This window comes from Podarcis vaucheri (genome assembly GCF_965113315.1).
Source record: "Podarcis vaucheri genome assembly, chromosome: 15".
Taxonomy (NCBI): domain Eukaryota; kingdom Metazoa; phylum Chordata; class Lepidosauria; order Squamata; family Lacertidae; genus Podarcis; species Podarcis vaucheri.
This window is the reverse complement of record NC_138753.1, coordinates 23,520,121-23,542,243: the sequence shown is the minus strand read 5'-3', so window position 1 is coordinate 23,542,243 and position 22,123 is coordinate 23,520,121. Positions and strand designations below refer to the sequence as shown.

The 22,123-nt window shown below is 45.1% G+C and overlaps 1 protein-coding gene across 4 annotated transcripts in view; it reads left to right on the top strand.

Annotated features, from left to right (window-relative positions):
- Positions 1-22,123, top strand: part of GRIK4 (glutamate ionotropic receptor kainate type subunit 4) — a 468,306-nt gene that overhangs the window by 314,216 nt on the left and 131,967 nt on the right. For all 4 annotated transcript variants that reach the window (XM_082200947.1, XM_082200945.1, XM_082200946.1 and 1 more), the window contains exons 5-6: positions 5,780-5,945; positions 18,857-19,035. In XM_082200947.1, coding sequence (XP_082057073.1) covers positions 5,780-5,945; positions 18,857-19,035 — 345 coding nt within the window. The remainder of the gene's footprint in view (positions 1-5,779; positions 5,946-18,856; positions 19,036-22,123) is intronic.

Here is a 22,123-nt window from a genome sequence, read left to right as displayed (position 1 = left end):
TGTGATCTCGCAGCGAAGACCCCATAAGGAGTCTGCACCCACTGGAGTTTCTGGGTCAGTCTCAAGGGCAGCCCCACGTAGAGCGAGTTACAATAATCCAGTCTGGAGGTGACCGTCGCATGGATCACAGTGGCTAGGTCAGGGCGAGAGAGATAAGGGGCCAACTGCTTAGCTTGGCGGAGATGAAAAAATGCCGCCTTTGTTATAGCTGTAATCTGCGCCTCCTTAGAGAGGGAGGTATCGAAGATTACACCCAAACTCTTAACGGATGGTGCTGGCACTAATTGCACCCCCGCAAGAGATGGGAGTTGCCCCCTCAATCCCATATCGTCCCGCCCCAGCCAGAGGACCTCTGTCTTCGAAGGATTTAACTTCAACCGGCTCCCACGTAACCATCCAGCCACAGCTTCCAGACATTTGGTCAGTGTGTCTGGGGCCGAGTCAGGATGGCCATCCATCAACAGATAGAGTTGGGTGTCATCAGCATACTGATGGCAACCCAGCCCAAAACTCCAGACAAGCTGGGCGAGGGGGCGCATAAAGATGTTAAAAAGCATTGGGGAGAGAATCGCACCCTGAGGCACTCTACACACCAAGGAGTGGCGCGATGACAATTCCCCCCCAAGCGCCACCCTCTGTCCCCGACCAGAGAGAAACGAGCACAGCCATTGAAGGACTGTGCCCTGGATCCCCACGTCGGCAAGGCGGTGGTCCAGGAGTTCGTGATCGACCATGTCAAAGGCTGCTGACAGATCTAGAAGAATCAGCAGCCCCGACCCACCTCGATCCAGCTGCCTACGGAGATCATCTGTTAGGGCGACCAGAGCCGTCTCGGTCCCATGACCAGTGCGGAAGCCGGACTGGAATGGATCCAAAGCAGATGTAGATATACTTTAATCCAACAGAGCTTTATCGGGCTCGCTGAGAACAAAGCCATCCCCTTTCCACGTAGAACTTCTGCAGTACCATATAGCAAAATAGCTCAAATAATCCTCTGCAGGTGCCATTAGATAAATTATGGAGATGCTTCTCATTCAAAGGCCTTTGTGATGATTCTGCTGCTCTGAACACCCACTGTGGGCAGCCTGTTCAGCCCAGACAACCTGCATTCCCCATTGTCACTTGGCTGCCCTCCCACCTGTTGTTGCCAAAATGCTAGAAAGGGTCATCCCTGCTGCTCACTCACTACTGCTTTCTCTCTTCTTTCTCTGCCTGTATCTATTTCGGTTGCACACTGTGTGTTTGCTGGCTTGCCCCAGTTCAGATTGAGAGCATTCTTCAGTGTCAAAGTGCTGCCATTAGGAACTCCTCTTTATATTCATCCTCATTTACTTCATCTCAGTCCATTGATCTTGGCCATTTTTCATTTCTTCAAGCATTCTCAGGGCTCATCCACACTTTACCTCGCCACATATTTTGATTGCATTGTGTACCAATTAATTCCCCTAGCTCTGAGAGCTTTTCTCCTTCTTCCACAGTCATGCCTTGCAAAAATCTGATCTTACACCCTGACTTGAAGCAAAATCCCTCCTCGGAATTTCTGCACATCTTGTAAGATCCGATTCAGCGGGTAAGATTGGAGTATTGCAAGGCGCAACTGCGGAGCAACAATAAAAGCTCTTTGACCCGCCTGTGGGAATTAATTAATACACAATACAATCAAAATGTGGGTGAAGCAAAAGTGTGGACACGCCCACACTATTTCTGTTATAGTAAAGTGGGTATATCCAGGTGCAGCTCGGATTGGGGAGTTTGGGCACCATGTTTCTGTGCTGCTGATCCCACACTCTCCGGACACACAAAATTATTCATCCCTGGGGTGGTGCCCTACTGACCTGTGCCGGCTGCAAGGTTGCATAGCTGGAGACTTTCTTCCATGAGTGGAGGGCAGTATTTCACAGGGAAAGATCCCTGCTTCTAGTGCCAGAGAAATCTCTCCCAGTGCGGGACAGAGGGCAGGGATGCATCAAAGAGGAATGAGCAGAATGATTCAGGTTCTAGGACCCAGAGATGCCTGGCAGGAGACAGTGTGTCACAATGTGCTGAAGCTGGGAAAGGCCCCTACCTGAGATGGAGACAGAATGGCCTCAAGGAGTCAGGAATGGAAGAGAGTTGGGGTGGGAAGGCAAGAAACCTGTCCAGCACACAGCTGAAAATTATTGGTTTGACTGCTACCCAATAACATTGTGGCCCTGCATTTTTTCTGCTGCGCATTCTGGGGAGGAAAAAAATCTCAAGAAATTGACATATTTGCACATGGAGAGGGGATGCAGGGCTTCATCCCACTTAAAAATACAAAAACAAACTTCCTGTCGAGAAGATGGGTTGCACCTGTTTTGGTTGAATAGCCACAAGGTTTTCCCATCCAAGTATAAGTGTTAAATAGCAGAGCAAATCTAGGTTGAGTGTGGATTTCACCCCAAACTGCTGTTATGAACGACCACTCTGCTTGGTTTTTTTATACCCAAGCTTCAGCAGAATTTTTGCAGACTGTACATTTTACATTTGATGACCAGTTGACCTCACTGTTTACAATTTCTTTTCCCTTTCTCTGTGTAACGCACACATATCCTGGACTGCACACCTTGCAGAAATATTTCTGGAACTAGAGTGGTACCTAATAAATGTTCCGTATCCATAGGGTAAGGGCTATAGCTCGTCCGCAGAGCACCTGTTCTGCATGCAGAAGACTCCAGGTTTAATCTTTGGCATTTCTGGGTACTGCCAGAAACCCTGGAGAGCTGCTGATAGTCTGTGTAGACAATACTGAACCAGATGAACATGTGGCCCAAGTGTAAAGCAATATCCTACACTCATATATCAACAAAGCAGAAGAGAGGAGAGTTGTTGTACAGGTTCAAAGCTGAAGCAGAGATGTGCAGAAAAAACAGCCCAAGGTCATCCAAGGTTCCCAGCTGAGCCAAGAGTTTGATCCCGAGTCTTTCCCTCCATACCGATCCCTTCATCCAGTTGACGGTGTTTGGCTGTGAGGCTCGGATTCCATCTGGCACTGCTGAATGATCAACAAGCCCATCCTCATCCTGTGGGCGCCCCGTCTGCTTTAGTTAAGAGAAGCTGCCTGGAGGCACACAGCCTGCCTTTCTCCCTCTTAATCAACCCCGGGCTGAGGGCCGTGGAGTGAAATCGAGGCGGATAGCAGCTTATTGCTCTTTAACTTTTCTATTACCAACCAAACTGCTTATGCCTCCAATAAAACAGCCACCGCAGCTGGTTAACAGCCTTCCCCCAAGAGGTGTGTGATTGCAGGCACAGGGCAATAGCTTCCGGAAGCCCTGGTAATGGAAGCAAAGAGGACTTGACATTTCCCCTAATGTGGCATAACCAGATGTTTCCCTTTGCCTCGTTTTATGCTTCTTCCAAATCATTTGCTTTGCAAAAAAAAAAGCAAAAGCACATTTCCCTGTTTTCCCCTTGCATCTCACAAGCGCTCTGAACCATATCATCCTCTTGGATCTTCCGTACCTGAAGTGGTCCCCTGACACCAGGTCCCCAAGATGAGTATAGGAAATAATGCTTTGAAGAAACCACTCCGTTCCCCTTGCTCAGAGCCTGGTGTCAGTGAGGTTCCCTGGGAGGCTGCCAAACTCCCCTTTCTCTCCTTTGATTTATTAATGGCAAATGAGCTATTATTAGGACTCATGGCTCTGGTCCCTCTGGAGAACGAGTCTCGTGGTAGCAGATTTGTTTCTGCAAATGCAACGGGAGTGCAGACTCAAATGACTGGCTGCATTGCCTTTCATCCTTCTTAGAGACTAATAATGGGGGTGCAGTTCTGAAAGTTTTGCAAACAATCACAGAAAATCCTGCAATGAGGAAGTCCTGCAATTTTTGGATCAACCACTCCAACATATTATGCCTTGTCAACCTCTTATCTAAAGGTGGGCAGTTGGGAAACACTTGGACGAAGGAGGAGGAGGACAACCACATGTGGTGGTTGTGTAAAGTAATTAAGAAATTCTGGGAAATGATCTATAATGAACCAAAAAAACCCCCAAAAAAACAAACTTAAGAAAATATCTCCCAATAGTAACCACAGAAGTCTCTCTCTCTCTCTCTCTCTCTCTCTCTCTCTCTCTCTCTCTCTCGACTTCTTGCACAAAAATGGGAAACAGAAGTAGTACCGACTAAAGAGGAACGGCACTTTAAGTTGTTGTAATATGCGGAGTTAGCAGGTCTGATTAGTAAGATAAGAGAACAAGACGATCAAGAATATAAAAAGGATTGGAAAATGTTTGTGGAGTATTTTAAAAATCCATATAAACAAGTGAACAGATTAGCAGGACTTGAATAAATTCAGTAGTATAAGAGGAAGAGAAAATTAATAAAACTTGGTAACTTAGAATATGCAGAAGAGAGAGAAAAGAAAGGACACGAGAGACGGAGAGGAAGGAAAGTCCTTAGGTGTCTTTTGTTGTGTCCTTGATTGGTTGTCGTTTTCCTTTCATTTTTTCCCTTTTAATTTATCCTTATTCATTTTGAACTGTATGTAAAAAAAAATGCAAATAAAAATTACTTTTTTAAAAAAGGAGGAGGAGCCTAACAGACAGTGCCACCCTCTGGACTGGGTAGCCAGCTGGGTGGCCAAATCATGGTTATACAGCAGCCATAGGCAAACTCGGCCCTCCAGATGTTTTGAGACTACAATCCACATCATCTCTGACCACTGGTCCTGTTAGCTAGGGATGATGGGATTTGTAGTCCCAAAACATCTGGAGGGCCGAGTTTGCCTATGCCTGTTATACAGCAAAGCTTGGAAGATTGAGGGCACACAGTGCATTGTTAAACTATGGCACTTGCTCTGATGGCCAACAGCTCAGATTGCTTTAAAAGAAGATTGGACAAATACATGGAAGAGTAATCAATGGTTACTAGCCAGGATGGCAACACTGCCTCCATGCTCAGAGGCAGTAACAGGCGGCATTGTGGGGAGGGGGGCGAGCTGCTGGGGTGATGGCCCAAGGTGCCTTTTTGGGGGGATACTGCTCACGCCGCCCTGCCAGTCCTGCGCCGCTTTGCAAGTCTGGGATCTGATCTGAATGATTCTTCAGGAGAATCATGCAGACCAGATTCCAGCATTGCAAAGCAGCGCAGGACTGGCAGGGTGGCATGAGGAGGATGCAACAACCATGTGCTCTTTGGTCATGCCCTCACTTCTCATGCCACCCTGCCAGCCCCAAGTCACTTTGCGAGCCTCAGTGGCGAGGGCTGGGCTGGTGTGGCAGGCTCCGTTCACCCTCCACCCCAGGTGCCAGCAAACCATGCTATGCTACTGGTCAGTAGTGCTTCTGAACCCCAGTTGCAGGAAGCCACAGGAGGGGAGAGTGTTCTTGGGTCCTGTTTGTGGATGTCCCACAGGCATTTGGCTGCCCACTGTGGAATAGTTTACTAGCCATTGGCCAGATCCAGCAGCATCTTTTATGTTCTTATTATTTGGGCATCGTGCACTTTATTACCATTTAATTTTCCTTTTGGAAAATGCATTCACCACTTGGAGAGGAGTTTTTCAGAAAGGATCAGTTTATCTACATTTTATCACCACTGTCACCACCTCTGTATCTCAAAAGCAAATCCAGTGGATGCTTTTGCCCAATGGAACAGGCTCTTCTGATGATGTTATGACTAGCTGTTAAGTATAAGAAAAAGGCAGCTGGGGAGGTGGCAGGATGAGGCCCCATTGACCCTAATGCACCAGCCTGCACCATTGTGTGTATTCCCTGGATGATTTATATATACATTTTCCTTTCTCTCCTCCTTTCAGGTTCCCCATTTCAAGGTTGCCCCCGAAGAATTCCTCAAGCTCCAGTTCCAGAGATTCACGACTTTGAACCTCCATCCCAGCAACACTGACATCAGCGTGGCTGTTGCTGGGATCCTGAATTTCTTTAACTGCACCACTGCCTGCCTCATCTGTGCCAAAGCTGAATGTAAGTTGCTTTGGAAGGCTGCTCACAGAGCCAAGCGTCCACCCTGTGGCGTTCCAATTTGTACAAATCATCAAAACAGTGATGGTTGAGACCGGAGACAGAAAATCCCACAAACCCCTCATCCCATGCCTGGCAGGAAAAAACGCAATCGATTAAACAACTAATCGTTTGCTCCTCTTTTGTAACTCCCAGAATCAGTGACCTGAGGAAGCTGCTTCACTCTACCTAAAGATAGGGCCGGCACACACCTCTGTGGCAAGGGCAGGTGGTGGGAGAAAAGGGAAGCAAAGCCTTATCATGGAAGCTAAATAAAATCTTTCCTCTTAAAGTCTCTGAAAATCTTTAAATGAAGCAAAGTACCAGACTTTGTATGATGAAAGACAAGCTGTGAAGCTTTGTGTATTCAGCAAATATGATGTCCAACACTGAACAATGATTCCGGATATTGACTACTGTTTTGTAGAAATCTTCGTCAGCGTAGTGGGAAGATATAGAATTGCTTCATAAACTGAAAATGCAGGTCATCGTCTAAAAATTTTATTTTCAGTTTATGAAGCAATTCTATATCTTCCCATCACGCTGATGAAGAATTCTATGAAACAGTAGTCAATATCCGGAATCACGGTTCAGTGTTGGACATCATATTTGCAGAAGAAACAAAGCTTCACAGCTTGTCTTTCATTGTGCAAAGTCTGGTACCTTGCTTCATTTAAAGATTTTCAAAGACTTTAAGACTAAAGATTTCATATAGTACTTGTTATGGTTTGAAGGAATTCTATGAAAGATTGTCTATTGCGTATATACATGGTCATCGTGTTTCCTAGATAGTGCTGATGTTCTCTTTGCAACACAGGGGTTTGTTTGGTTACATATCATGGAAGCTGGCTTGCAGTCAAGGGAATTCTTATTGTGAACAAGCCTACACTGAATTGATTCTCGTAATTTCAGAGCACATACATTTTGATGCAGAATTCAGATTTCGTTGCCTTTCATTTTGTCTCTTGTGCAAAGTATATAGGGCTCTTCACGCCATAACAAATGTGAAACAACAGAGCTTCACTTGCCCACTCCCTTCCACTTACCCCCCCAATGTCTGCAACCTTCTGAAAATGAATAATAGTGTACGTGCATGTCTCCCTCCATGTGTTTGCCTGATACATTCAGGGCCCCTCTAGACTAGTGTATTATTGTGAGTGCATTCTGAAAATATGGCCAAATTCACACACTATATCTAAAGCCCTATGATACCACTTTAAACAGTCATGACTTCTCCCAAATCATCACGGGACCTGTAGTTTGTTTAGGGGGCTACAGGTTGTTAGCAGCCTCCCTCATACTCCTCCCAGGGCTACAATTCCCATAGTTCCCTGTAGAGTGGGATTGCTTGTTAAACTGCTCTGGGAATTGTAGCTCTGGGAGAGAAATAGGGGTGCCCTAACAATTCTCAGCAGCCTTAACAAACTACACTTCCCACTTCTTGAGGGGGAAGTCATGTCTGCTTACAGAACTTTAAATGTATGGTATGAATGTGGCCATATTCTTGACCCAACGATAGTGCATTACTGGCAAATTTATTCTTCTTCAGTTGCTTCTGGCATTCTTCCCCAATGCTACCACACTATTGCTGTCTAGAGGGGCTACGGTGCGACAAAATAAACCACAACATGTGTGGTATATAAAAAAATACAGGATTTCAGCAGGAAGCTGCAGGATATTCACTGAGAGGAGATGAAGTAGTGACATTGCCCCAAAACTTTTGCAGGCACAGATGGCATTGAAAATGGAATGAATTTATGCACACTCTGCAGGTTGATCGCTGTGTGAATAAATTTATTCTCTGCGTATATGCACTTATGTGCTAACCCACAGGTGCTGCACACTGGAAGGGTGTAGAATGCAAGTGGTGTACACAGATGCCTGGCACTGTTCTGTCCCTGGTTAATTTGATCCTTCATTTAACAGGATCAAAAAAGCTCAGGAACCAAATCGCTTTTACAATAGCACGGCACCCAGCCGTCCATTGAGTCAGGTTTGATTGCTTTAATCAGGTGCGATTGGATGAACCGGTTGCTGACTGAGGTGCAGTGGTGTGGAAGAGGGAAATGTGGTGCTGCCCTGCAGGCCTTGATCATGGGCAGCCTTCGGGATGCCCCATCTTCTAAGGCACAAGGGAGAAAGAGCTGCAGATCAGCTTCCTTTTTTTCTTTCCAAATCTTTCTTTCTCTGAAGGAGGAGTGGAAATTCAGCACTGAATGAAGACGCCTCTGTATGCAATGAGAACTCAGTTGAGACAGGGACGAACTCCATTCCCACCCCCCCTTCTCTAATGTGGGCAAGATGGAGTTGATGATTTATGGCTGCTTGTCAACCTTAAGGGGAAAAAATAGGAGGGAGTTTTGTGGGTTAATGACAGAGTGGCAAAATTAAGCTGTGTTGCGCTAGCTCTGAAGCCAGGGAAACAAGGGCAATCCTTCAAGGCTGAGATTCTGTGGGATTCCAGGAGGAGATGGGGCAGGGGAGGGTCATGAGCAGGCCTCCAACTCAGATGTTGCCTCCACTGTTTCCCTCCTCAAAGGGAGAAATGAGACGTGATTTCCCACATCTGTTTAAAAATGGTTTCTCGCTGATCCTAGGGGATATAAAGCCTGCTTTAAAGTTCCCCGTCTTTGCTTTTTTCCATGGTGGTGCAGGGGAGTGCAGAGTCCTAAAACTTCTTTGCGATCTCTCGGGAGACCAATGAGAATCCCAGGAGTCAACTGACAGAAGATATGCTCAACGACATAAAATATGCTGTGCACACAAGACAGACCCAGGTTCAATCTCCAGCAGGGCTGGGTGGGAGATTAAGGAGAGCTACTGCCAGTCAGAGTAGATCATGCTGGTCTTGATGGGAGAATGGTCTGATGCAATACAATGCAGCTTCAGACATTCAGATGATGCCTGCTTTCCCCCCAGCACATTTCTGGAAACCCTATGGGCTAGGAACATGACTTGGTTTGTTAAAGAAAGTCAAGAATCTCAGGATGCCAGTTTCCAAGTCAGCACTGTGCAATTGTAGGTTCATGGGATAGCCAAAAGTCTTACCACTCTTCATTCTCCGAGCCATAGGAGCCAACTCCTAGGGGCTGATGTCCCTTCAGCCGCCCCCAATAAAAATTTGAAGGGGTTGCCCCCCAAAAAGTTAATTTGCATTGCCATTCAAGTGCCACATTTTGTGATTGATTATGTGGGGTGGGGCTTACCTGCCCCCCACCAATATTCAAGTTAGCACCCCTGCTCCAAGCCTTATGCCCAGGTCTGCCTCTGTGTTGTGGGAGCACAGATAATTTTGCCTGAGCATCCCAGCTTTGATTTGCATTTAAAAAAAAACATCAAGTCACTGCCCCATATTGATTGTGAAGGTAGGCTCACAAACAAGTGGGCCATGCATCTGTTCAAATCTCAGAAACCAGAGGGATGAATGAATAAATTTACCAGCGGCTGGGGCCTGAGCTTGAGTGCCCTACATAACACTTCCCCATGAGAAAATCTGCATAATGTATACTGGTTGTAGAATTTAGCTTTTTCTGAGTGTGTAATTTGGGGGTTTGAGTAGAAGCAGAGGGTATACCTGACAGTGACCTAGCCCAGTTCTTTGCCCAAGAGGCCTTCTTTCCCATCAGATAACTAAACAGACTGCCGCTCGCAACAGAGGAATGACTCTAATGCAGCCCACGTCTGATTCTCCCTCTCCCTTCCTTGGTGGTCCTCGTTTATGTACTTCAAAGTTTCAGGGAGGTTCCTACAAGACCCGGCTCATGTTCAGCCTGTAAAACAGGCCCTTGAAAGAGCATCCTTCTGTTGGCGACAAGTGCTTCAGAGCCTCGTGTTAGCGGAACAGAAGGAAATCTCTTTGGATAGCAACAGGCCCCTCTCTTTCCTTGTACAGACTAGGAGCCCTGAAGGATACAGCTGTCAGAGAAGACAGTAGTCTGGGGTGAAGGAGCTGGAGTTAGGAGAGGAGGGCTCAGAATATAATATTATAAAATCATGCATGATTTGGTGGTTCCCTCATTGCGAGAAGTGAGGTTACAGGGAACCAGGCAGAGGGCCTTCTCCATCATCACACCCGTCCTGTGGAACACCCTCCCACTAGATGTCAAGGAAATAATAATAATAATAATAATAATAATAATAATAATAATAATACATTTTTTATTTATATTCTGCCCTCCCCAGCCGAATCTGGGCTCAGAACAACAATAAAAGTAACACAGTTTACATAAAATCAATTAATTGAAATGCATTCTAAAATCAATTCAAAATCAAATTAATGGCAACCATTGGGCTAGAGTTCTGTGAGGATTACTGAAGAAGGGGGTCAGACTGTGCCTTGGCCAAAGGCCTGGTGGAAGAGCTCTGTCTTGCAGGCCCTGCAGAAAGATGTCAAGTCCTGCAGGGCCCTAGTCTCTTGTGACAGAGCATTCCACCAGATCGGGGCCACTATATGGCTTTTAGAAGACATCTGAAGACAGCCCTGTATAGGGAAGTTTTTAATGTTTGCTGTTTTACCCAGTCAGAAGGCCGGCATATAAATAATAATAATCTGGGGTTCTCTGAATGCACCCCAACATAAAGAGATTTAGGAACTAGTTACCACTCTAACTAAGCATGCTCTGTCCTTATTTCTTGCATTTCATTTTCTTGCATTTGTAACCCACCTTTCGTCCTAGGAGCTTTTAAGTCAGTATACATGGCTTTCCCCCACACACACACACCCCATTTTATCCGCACAACAGCATTGTGAGGTATGTTAGGCTGAAGTAGAAGAGTCATAGAATTGTAGAGTTGGGTGGAACCATTAGGATCATCTAGTCCAACCTCCTGCAATGCAGGAATATGCAGCTGTCCCATACGGGGATCGAACCTGCAACCTTGCTGTTACCAGCACCACACTCTAACCAACTGAGCTATAGTGATTGTCCAAGGTCACCCAGTGAGTTACACAGCTGGCTGGGGTTTAAAATAGGAGGCTGCACATACACCATACATTGAAAGCAGAATTCTCCCCCTTCCCCAAGAAAAAGAGAATCCTGGGAACTGTAGTTCTTAAAGGGCCCTGTGAGGGATAAACTACAATTCCCAGGATTATTGCAGGGTGGAGAGGGGGTGTGGATTAGTTTAACCTCCAGTTTGCTAGTAAAACTGAATTAAAGGGTAAAGGGGACCCCTGACCATTAGGTCCAGTCATGACCAACTCTGGGGTTGCGGCACTCATCTCGCTTTACTGGCCAAGGGAGCCGGCGTACAGGTCATGTGGCAGCATGACTAAGCTGCTTCTGGCAAACCAGAGCAGTGCATGGAAATGCCGTTTACCTTCCCACTGGAGTGGTACCTATTCATATACTTGCACTTTGCCATGCTTTCAAACTGCTAGGTTGGCAGGAGCAGGGACCCAGCAACGGGAGCTCACCCCATCGCAGGAATTCGAACCGGCGACCTTCTGATCAGCAAGTCCTAGGCTCTGTGTCGCAAAATGATGCATGTCTAAAAAATGTGTCACCAACATGAAACGTTTGGAAAGCTCTGCTCTAGCTATTTCACACAGGTGTGATCAGAAGGAAGCAAGGAAGGGCAAGTGGGCAGGTCCTGTAGCAGAAAGGCGGGGATTCAAAGGGGCAGAGACAGATGAATGTGGTCCAAGGTAGACTGGCGGTCAGAGCAGGCAGATTAGGAAGGAGGGAGGGAGGGAGAAGAGAAGGGGAGAGGAGAGGAGAATCTGTTCAGTGGCTCTCCAAGAAGTATGAGATGCTCAGACTAAGGAACAAAGCCTGGAGTCATAGTTATATATCACCAACCACACCTCTGCTGCCTGGACTGGTCATTTTGTACAGATGCTTGATTATCATCTTCCGAAGCAACTACTCTATTCCGAACTTAAAAATGGGAAGTGTAATGCTGGTGGTCAACAAAAGAGGTTCAAAGACTCTCTCAAGGGAAATCTTTTTTAAAAATGTAGTATGAACACTGACAACTGGGAAACTCTGGCCTGCAAGCACTCCAATTGGAGAACCGCCAGCTCTTCTTGGACAGAGACGCAGCAACTGACCGTGTCGGCCTTCATGCCCAACTCCAAGGGGGCTGTGGGGCTCAAGCCCCTCTCAGATTCCCCTGGGGGGCTGGCCCCAAATGCACAGGCTCATCCAACCAACCGTGAACATCAAGCTAGGGCAGAGCCACCAAGAACCACCCTCGATCTCCCTACTGCTACTACTGAATCATAGGACTGTTTCTTTTTCCTTTCTCCTCCTGTGATGAGGCTGCATTTAAATATTTCAATATTTTAATGTTGTATTTTAATCTAGTTTTTAAGTTGTATTCATTCAACTTGTTTTTATTATTGCTTGTTAGCCGCCCTGAGCCCGGCCTTGGCTGGGGAGGGCGGGGTATAAATAAAAATTATTATTATTATTATTATTAACAGCCTTTACCAAAGGTGTCATGGGGTTCTGAAGACGCTCAAACTCAGGACGAAAGAGAGAAACATGCTAAGAGGAAGGCACGTGTGGCAAACCCTCACCATGATCAACTCCCACCCAGAAACTAGGTCCCCACTGTGGAAAGACGTGTGGATCCAGAATTGGCCTCCACAGCCACTTACGGACTCAATTTAAAAACCGTGTTTATGGAAGACAATATTTCTTGGCTACAAGTGATCACCAAAGAAGAGGAAGCTTCGATTGGCTGTGCTGATGAGTCACAGTACCTTTCTTGGTCATCACCTGGGTGGAGCTACAGTACAGGAGACATCAGGTCAAGCACTCTCCCTTGGCCTAGTGGCAGCTCTGGTGATGCAGTGAGTTAGGCGCCAGGGACCTTAGTTATGAAATAAAAAGCACTTGGGATGAGGCACATGGTGTTTGAATAGTCCTTAGTGAAAGGGCAGGAATGGCATGTGCTTCAGTCATCCAGGGCTTAACACTTCATTTCCCACAAGGCAGCTGCCTGGTGCAGCCCCCTCCCCTTCTAGATCTCCTTCCAAGTATCCTGTTCCTTCCCAGGCTTCAGATCCTGGAGCATGCTTCCTCCAGCCCCTATTCTTTGGCTTTGCCCCCTTACCCTTCCGCTGGCAGATCCCTGGAAGTTGGCCCCTGTCCCACAGCAATTAGCAGCTACCAGGCCAGGCCATATTCTGCTGGTCAAGACAGTAAAATAAATGGAGAAAGAGGCAAAGATTTATGTTTATTGGGGCAGGTGGGAGGTCTCGCCTCCTAAGAGGCAGTGATTCCCTCTGGTGTTTTCCAGTTTTATGTCTAATTTCAATTCCCCTCCAATAAAATTAGATCCTGCTCCTTAATTTTACAGCTCTGCATTTATGAGACTGGTTGGAAAACACTGCCTGCCTAATTCAATGGCTGAATGGAACTGCAATTTATGTTGAGCTTTCATTGCTCCTCTCTTGATTAGTTGTGCCCCTGCATGCACACACAGAGACAGACAGACAGACAAACAGACAGACAGACACACACATTTTATTCCTACTCTATCTGAGTGCAGCTATAAAATAACAGTGCAATGTTAAGCTGGCCTCATTTGCCCACACAGTCATTGAATCTAAGTGGCTGAGACAGCTGTCCTTGGTTTTGTATATAAAGGATCTGTGATGTCATCATGTCGCTGTAATTCTGCAATGGTTGGACTTCACCTGCAAAGGCACACTCCCCCATGGTCTCCTGAGACAGACAGATGCCAACAACCATTATGCATTATTTGTGGACTGAACACAATAGCAAATACCAATTCCATTTTCTGGATTGATTTCCATTCTGGGCAGGAGATGAATAGACAAACACCAGCAAGTTCCTTTTCCATTGGAATTCTCTGAGATCCATGGTTGAGCTATCTAGCAGTTCAGGTTTAGCAAAGTTTTTCAATGAAACATGCTTTTATTGGCTGTTGGCAGAATTCTAATGAGACCCTAGAATCAGAAATTCAAATGTAGAATTGATCGTTAAACATATGGATCCAAGGTTTTGTGTGGTCTCCTTACTGCTTAGATCACTACTATCTAAACACACTAATGCAAAAGAGCTGTTCACCTGCTGACTTGCAAAAAGGCTTACATTGATCTAGCAAGCTCATCTCTTGGAAAACTCTCTCTCTCTCTATATATATATATATATATATAGCCAAAAGAAGGTAGGGAATGAGCTTTAACATCAACTTCCCTCCCTTTCAGAATGGAGAAGAAAGACTCCTCAATTGCTTGTGAATGTAAATTTCATTCTGTTTACAATGGAAGTCATGTTTTCTTTTTAAAAAAATCAAGAGGTGCTTTTTTAATAGGAGCAAAAGGGAGTCATTTAGAGCTTGTGTGTGTGCGCACACATGCACTTAGCTCAAGTTAGTAAAATCTTCAAATACTTAATGTCTCTAGCGGAAGGAATCACAAAAGATTACTGGTTGCATGATTCCTCCCTAAAATAAACATCATTTCCCAGCAAAGGCCAGAGGGGAGAAATGTGAGCCGTGGGTGGCTTTAAACCTACACAATTGTGAAACAGGGATAAGCACTGTTTTGACAGCTTAAGTGATGCCTAAGTGACAAGGAGGCCTCCTGCATAGTACTAAATCCCACCTTTAGTAAAAGAAATTCTGCTCCTTCGCTATTGCTGTAGGATTAATCTTCAAATGAATTCCTATCTCAGTAAAGGGTGAAAAGAAGAAAAGAGGGCAGAGGCAATGTGAATGGATTTGCATAGGCAAATAGGTAGCCCAAGGAAGAAGGAAAAACCTTCCGCCTGGTAGTGCTTCCTCATTGCTTTCATGCAGGCATAGGTAAACTCAGCCCTCCAGTTGTTCTGGTACTACAGCTCCCATCACCCCTGACCACTGGTCCTATTAGCTAGGGATGATGATGTTAGCCAGGAAGATAGGAGCTTCCTTCAGCCAATCAGAAGCTGCACCTTGGTTTCCTAACATTTTGGAAGTCGAACAGACTTCTGGAATGGATTCCATTCGACTTCCGAGGTACCACTGTGGTTTACAACAGAAGCATAGATTTACCGCGAATTTTACTGGTCCTCAAGCTTTTTATAGCCAGCGCTTTACATTAATGTAGCTATGCTTTTCCTCCATGGTCAGAGGCAGCAATGCTTCTGAAGACCAGTTGTGGGAAGCCACAGGAGTGAAGAGAGCTCTTGAGCTTGGGTCCTGCTGGATGGTTTCCCACAGGCATCTGGGTGGCCACTGAGATAGCAGGATGCTGGCCTTTTCCCTGATATATTGAGGGTTGTCTTATACACAGGTTAATATGCTAAGTAAGCGAGAGTAGGTGCTGCGGAGGTAGCAGTGAAATGTCGGAGAGGAGGCTGCTTACCCGCTCTTCGCAGCTTAGGAAGAGTACCGTATTTTTCGCTCTATAAGACGCACCAGACCACAAGACGCACCTAGTTTTTGGAGGAGGAAAACAAGAAAAAAAATATTCTGAATTTCAGAAGCCAGAACAGCAAGAGGGACTGCTGCGCAGTGAAAGCAGCAATCCCTCTTGCTGTTCTGGCTTCTGGGATAGCTGTGCAGCCTGTATTCGCCCCATAAGACGCACACACATTTCCCCTTACTTTTAAGGAGGGAAAAAGTGAGTCTTATAGAGTAAAAAATACGGTACTTGGCGAGTGCCAGTATGCAGTGTATTACGGCACCAGTTCTGTCAGCCAGAGAGGGGGATTGTCAAAAGCTGCTCAAGAGCTCAGCGAACTTACAAAAGAAGCTCAACAACTGTCTAGGGCTCCCAAAAATAGGGGCCATCTTATACATGAGGTCATGTTATACACAGGAAAATATGGCACATGCTTTCTTGGACTTCTGCAGAGGTGAAGGATGCATGTTTGATACCCTTTGAGACCTATGTATACAAATTTCCCCCCCCCCCAATGTCTCTGGGGGTTTAATGCACAGATAAGCTGGTGTTCGTGCCAAGGCTCTGGCCAAGACACTTTGGCACCTGAGATGAACCATAAAATGGTGCCTCCTTCCCTGCCAGGGAAGAAGGGGTGAGTGAAGATCTACATCAGGAACAGGCGGGGATAGAGATCTGCATTGGAATCTGCTGCCCTTGTGGATCCTGCCACCTGAGGGGGTCATTTCACCTTGCCTCATGAGTGGGCTGACCCTGCTCCTTGGAATGGAGAGATGACCTGGGCCATCAATATTATCACTTGTAAACATCCACAGTCATCCAGAGGAGCACTAGTTGTCCCCCATGTTTCAGAAGCTCCACTGGCTTCAAACTAGAAGTCGGGCAATGAGTGTCACTGGTCCCATGCTATGGAACATCCTTCTAGCAGAGGTTAGCCTCAGGACTAACTTTCAGAACACCTTGAACACCTTTTTTATGCCAACTCACCTATTTAGTTCTTTGAGGTTGGCATCCATCCATCTGAATAGGATATAGTGGAAGAGGTGAAGTCAAAATGTTGGAGTTACAGCACCTGCTGTGGTTGTAGAGACCAATACAGGGGAGACATGTTTTGTTGCAGCTGGGCAGCTGTGCTGATGCAGGTGTGCTCTTTAAATTTTATTAAATTGAGCCAGTTATTTTTATTGTTACAGAGGAACTGAGGGAAGGCAGGGCCTTCCCAAAGCTCCAGGACATTATTTCATGGCTGAAAGCTTTACATCTATTGATTAACAGCATGAATCACGAATCCATTTATTACTGAATAAAATTCTGGATTTCTTAATCAGGTTCCATCTGATTTTAATTCCGGTTCTGCCTGGTGAAAAGTACCACAGTAGGAGGGAGGTGGAAGAAGGAGGAGGTTCAGCAAGAAGATTGTCCAAACATGAGCTCGTTTGTCTGGGTTATTCATTTGAGAGTAACTATTATCTTCATTAAATATCCTCAAAATGTCACCTGCAGCAAGTTATTGTAATTGTTACTTTAATCATTTAAAAGTGAGGCAGTTAATCAACGAAAAACATTGCTTTCAGAAGCAATCGATTCAAGGGGAACAGTATTATAGATGCCAGTCTTTGATTGTTATGGACGTAAAGACTGCACACACAGTTTTACATGGATTTTGAGTGTTGGGGGCGTAAATGTTGTTTTAATCAGTGTGTTTTATTGTATTTATTTTACTGCACAAATTCACACAGGTAGATAATAGTCCCTCACATACACATGCTATATTTCTGTCAGGCAAGGTACTTTAAATTACACAGGCAGAGCAGCGGTAGTACAGTTCAGGCGGGTGGCTCAGACTACCATTATAACAGTCAAATGCTCTATTCATTATAAAAATGAAATGATTTGTCATAACTGGATTAATTTTGGAACAGAAAACCTAGCTGCTAAATGCTAGAAGCTAACAGAACTTCCAGAAAAGTCAAAGAAAAGTGTTGTTTCCAAATTTGCTGAAATCTCCTTCTCTAGTCCAGTCCTTGCAATGCAGGAATAGGCAGCTGTCCCACACGGGGAATCGAACTTGCAGCCTTGGCGTTATCAGCACCATGTTCTAACCAACTGAGCTATCCAGACAATGGCTACCTAGTGGCATGACACAGCACTTCCCCTGAAAAACAACCCAAAATACACTCATAAAGTACTCAGAAGCAAGCAACAAGGAAAGTAAAGGGAGAATGCCAATTGGAGACTAGCTAATAATAATAATAATAATAATAATAATAATAATAATAATAATAATAATAATAATAATAATAATAATAATAATAATAATAATAATAATAATATATTTATACCCCGCCCATCTGGCTGGGTTCCCCCAGCCGCTCTGGGCGGCTTCCAACAGGAGATTAAAAATACATTAAAACATCAGTCATTAAAAGCTTCCCTAAACAGGGCTGCCTTCAGATGTCTTCTAAAAGTCTGGTAGTTGTTCTCTTTGACATCTGGTAGGAGGACGTTCCACAAGGCGTGTGCCACTACCAAGAACGCCCTCTGCCTGGTTCCCTGTAATCTCACTTCTCGCAGTGAGGGAACCGCCAGAAGGCCCTTGACGCTGGACCTCAGTGTCCGGGCAGAACAATGGGGGTGGAGACGCTTCTTCAGGTATACTGGACTGAGGCCGTTTAAGGCTTTAAAGGTCAGCACCAACACTTTGAATTGTGCTCAGAAACGTACTGGGAGCCAATGTCTTTCCAGACCGGTGTTATGTGGTCTCGGCGGCCGCTCCCAGTCACAAGTCTAGCTGCTGCATTCTGGATTAGTTGTAGTTTCCAGATCACCTTCAAAGCACATCTGAGACACTGAAGGATGTCTCAGAGATGGGAAGGTTGCAGGCAGGGGAGGAATGGCAAGTGTGACAATGATGAGCCCAGATGAAGTTGTGCAGTGATGCTTCAGCATTTGCAGGGAAATGAGGGGGTTTTAGAAGTTGGAAAGGTGGCAGGAGAGGATTAGAACATTTTATTTATTCATGTAACTAAATGTATATACCATTTGATTATAAAAAAGAGAAAACCTTCCAGTAGTTTACAAAAAGAATGCAACAGAAAAACTATCAGTTAAGAACAACTATTTAAAGCATTCAAAAAATAATCAAGATCATTGCTAAAAACCGGCTTAACATTCTACATGTCTAGGTAGGCTTGTCTAAAAACAAAAAATGTTTTTAGCAGACGCCAAAAAAAAGTGCAGTGGAAGTTCAAGACTGATGTCAATAGGCATGGAGTTCCAAAGTTTGGGTGTTGCCACCCTAAAAATATCAGTTTCTTATAACAGCGGAATGAGTGTTACGTGCCACTTGGAGCAGTGCCAGTTCCATAGATCAAAGCTATCAAGTGGGTGCATATAGGGAAAGGTGATTTCACAGGTAAACTGGTCCCGAGATGTTAAGGGCTTTATGTATTATTGGTAACACCTTAAACTTGGCCCAGTAGAAAATGGTCTTTTCCATTTCTCTCACCTGCAGGCCTTCTAAACCTGGAGAAGCTGCTCCGCCAGTTCCTGATCTCTAAGGAAACTCTCTCGATCCGGATGCTGGATGACAGCCGGGACCCCACACCGTTGCTAAAGGAGATCAGGGACGACAAGACGGCCACCATCATTGTACACGCCAATGCTTCCATGTCCCACATCATCCTTCAGAAGGTAAGAGGCAGGCGACTATTCATCAGCTGAGCCTGCCAAGGTTGGGATGGGAGCACCAGGTAAACACGCTGATCCCAGGCTTACTCAATGAAACGGACTGGCAAGTAGGTTCAGGGCTGACAAAACATGCAATTATATTACAGAAATCACTTCCACGAGGTGGGGCGATGTCTACCAGCTTTGATTATCTTTTTTTTATAAACAAAAAAAGGTTTAGACAAATACATGGAGGACAGGCCTGTCACTCTATCAGCCTACCTCAACATGAAGCCCTCTAGATGTTGTGTTGGGAGAGGGCTGATGGGAGTTGTAGTCTAAAACAACTAGAGGACTTCTACATTACATGGTGCTTGTGACACCCACATACATTTTCATGGATGTCTATATCCACATCCGAACAGCAATGCACTTAAGTCTCTGGGACCTGTTGTTCGAGAGCAGTCTGTATAAAACAGTGCACGGGATTTGTTGTTTTAAGTCTGTGGCCAATATATATATATATATATTGTTTTGTTTTCCCCATGTGTTTTAACAGCTTTCTTTAAAAATTGATCATTTTCTCTCTTTTCCCCAAGATTTTTTTCTTTTCTTTCTCTCTGCGAAAGCCTTTGGCTTTAAATCTTTGGCTGAGCTCCCAGCCAGTCCATTAGAAAGGGAAACAATATTAACAATTTATAAACAACAGTTTGGATCTGCAGCCTCATCAACACACGCTGGTGAGCACAGACGTATGGTTTAGGAAAGCGTGAGATTGCTTTGTGGTGGTATTCATTTCACGTATCCCGGAGCGGAAGAGAGGGAGTCTTTTTTACCCTGTGGAACTTGCCAGTGTACAGAGTCCCGTGATATTTCGAAAGAACTGCCAGGGAAAGTGGGACTTGAGTCAGAAACTTCATAATATGTGGTTGGTTGGGACCTAGTGGAGCATTCTGCCCAGGAGTGTATTATATTATTATTATTATTATTATTATTATTATTATTATTATTATTATTATTATTTTATTACAGTTTATTCCCTGCCCTTCACCTTAAAGTCCCAGGGTGGGTTACAACTATTAAGACACAAAATTAATATTGCGTGCCAAGGCCCAGTGCCCTGCAGTTCCCCATTGATTAATAAACACACTGACATGAGTATTTAGGGTTATGGGCTAAAACAGACCACAACTTTATTGGTTAAAGAAGTGAGCGATTTGGCTTGGGCTTTGGATGAAACTGGGCTATATCTTGACTCCCACCCATCTGCAGGGAGTCAAACTAAGGGTAAACCACAAGAAGGGGGAGTCCTATGACTTACATCAAATAGGGGCACACTGAGGGGTGCCCATTGGGGTCGTGGTATGACCCTAACCAGCACTCAGGCTTCAGACAGAATCCACACCCTTGGATTCCTTTAACAGGATACCCTTATCAAGGAGGGGCAGGCAGAGGCTACAACCTCCCCTTCCTTATACAAAGGCTTACCCAATGCCTAACCTTACAATGTTGTGACAATTGCTACAAGGTAGGCAAAAACCAAGAGGAGGCGAGAGAGGGAAGCCCATGGGGGGAAAGGGGGGACACGGCCAGGGTTGGCATGGAGGAGGTATCAATCCCTCATCCCCAAGCTGGGTCACTACAGGTGCCCAGATGCCAGTCCGCAACGCCACCCACCGTAAAAGTTGAGCAATCTTAAAACACAATATTAAAAAAACCTCAAGTTTAGAAGAACTTAAAATTACAATAATAAGGTGGGTCCTAAAATCATAAATCTCAAGTGTCAAAAGCCAGGGTGAACCGGTGCATCTTCAGTATTAGCTGAAAGCTGTGTAATGTAGGTGTCAGAAGGGATTTCCACAACTTAGGGGCTGCCACAGATAAGGCCCTCTCCCAGTCTGCCACTGCCACCACCCTGAGCGTTTGAGGGCAGAGGCACTACCAAGAGGCCTCCCCCACCCCGTTGATCTTAGTACCCAAGAGGATCTGTAGGGAAGAAGGCGGTCTTTCAGGTATTTAAGGCCCGAGTCATTTATACTGAGGCCTCAGTGCCAATTTCTGTGCAAGAAGACATTGATTTGTGATCTGCCCTGTCTTGGCCCTGTTTTTGTCCTGCTGCAATTTGTCTTCTACCCCAAACTACATTATTCGTCTCACTGTCCGCTGTGGCAAGATTTCATAACGTGTAATTATTTATGCAAATTATATAAGTTCATTGTCATTTGGTTATTCCGTTCCATTCATTTCAATGCAATGAAAGCACAATGCCAGTGCAGTTGGGGAATAACTGATCTCACTTTATTGGAATGCATTACCGGTCTCACTTTATTCAAACCTTAAGTTTCTCTCCTTCCCATTTTGTAGTGAATTTCATTGTGCATTTTCTAGTACTGGATCAGACTAGAGCAGGGTTGGGGAAACCTATGGTCCTCCTAATATTTTGGACTCTATCTCCAAACTGCCATAGCCACAATGGTCAATATTGAGGGATAAGAGCAATTGTGGTCCACTGGAGGGCCACAGGTTCCTCATCTCTTGTCTAGAAGACTCGTGAAGACTCTTGAATATAACTTTGCACATGGTTTACTGGCTAGGCTGCTGGAATCACTCTGCACTAAGTTATTGTCACATTAATTGTTAAGAAATTGTCACTTATCCTCCGGTTCATGGAGCCGTCGTTGCACAGAAATTGTACAAAAACATAAGCAATCATTACTTATTGCTGAGGGAAAAGTTCTCCCAGAAAAGCTGCATGCCTGTGTGACTGCATCTCTGATGTCGATTAATGGTTGTTTTCCCCATAGGGAGCAGAGATGAAGAGTGCAGCTTGGTGAATGTATCTGTATTTAGAAACTCCCCGCTGCCTGCCTGGGCTTTCAGATCAAAAGTGGCAGATTTTGTGTTCATGCAAAGTTGTCCCCATTATTAGTCATTGCAGGTACAGATCAGCTTGTCTTCTGTCCGCAGACAAAGGTCAAAAATAAGTTGCTAACGGAGTCTGCCCAGTTCTCGAAGGGAGATTAGAGAGATCTTCTGCAAGCTAACGGGTCTCATCAGTGCACCACTGCATTATTTTAATTGCTCATCAGCCAAGTAGCTGGTGTGTACATGT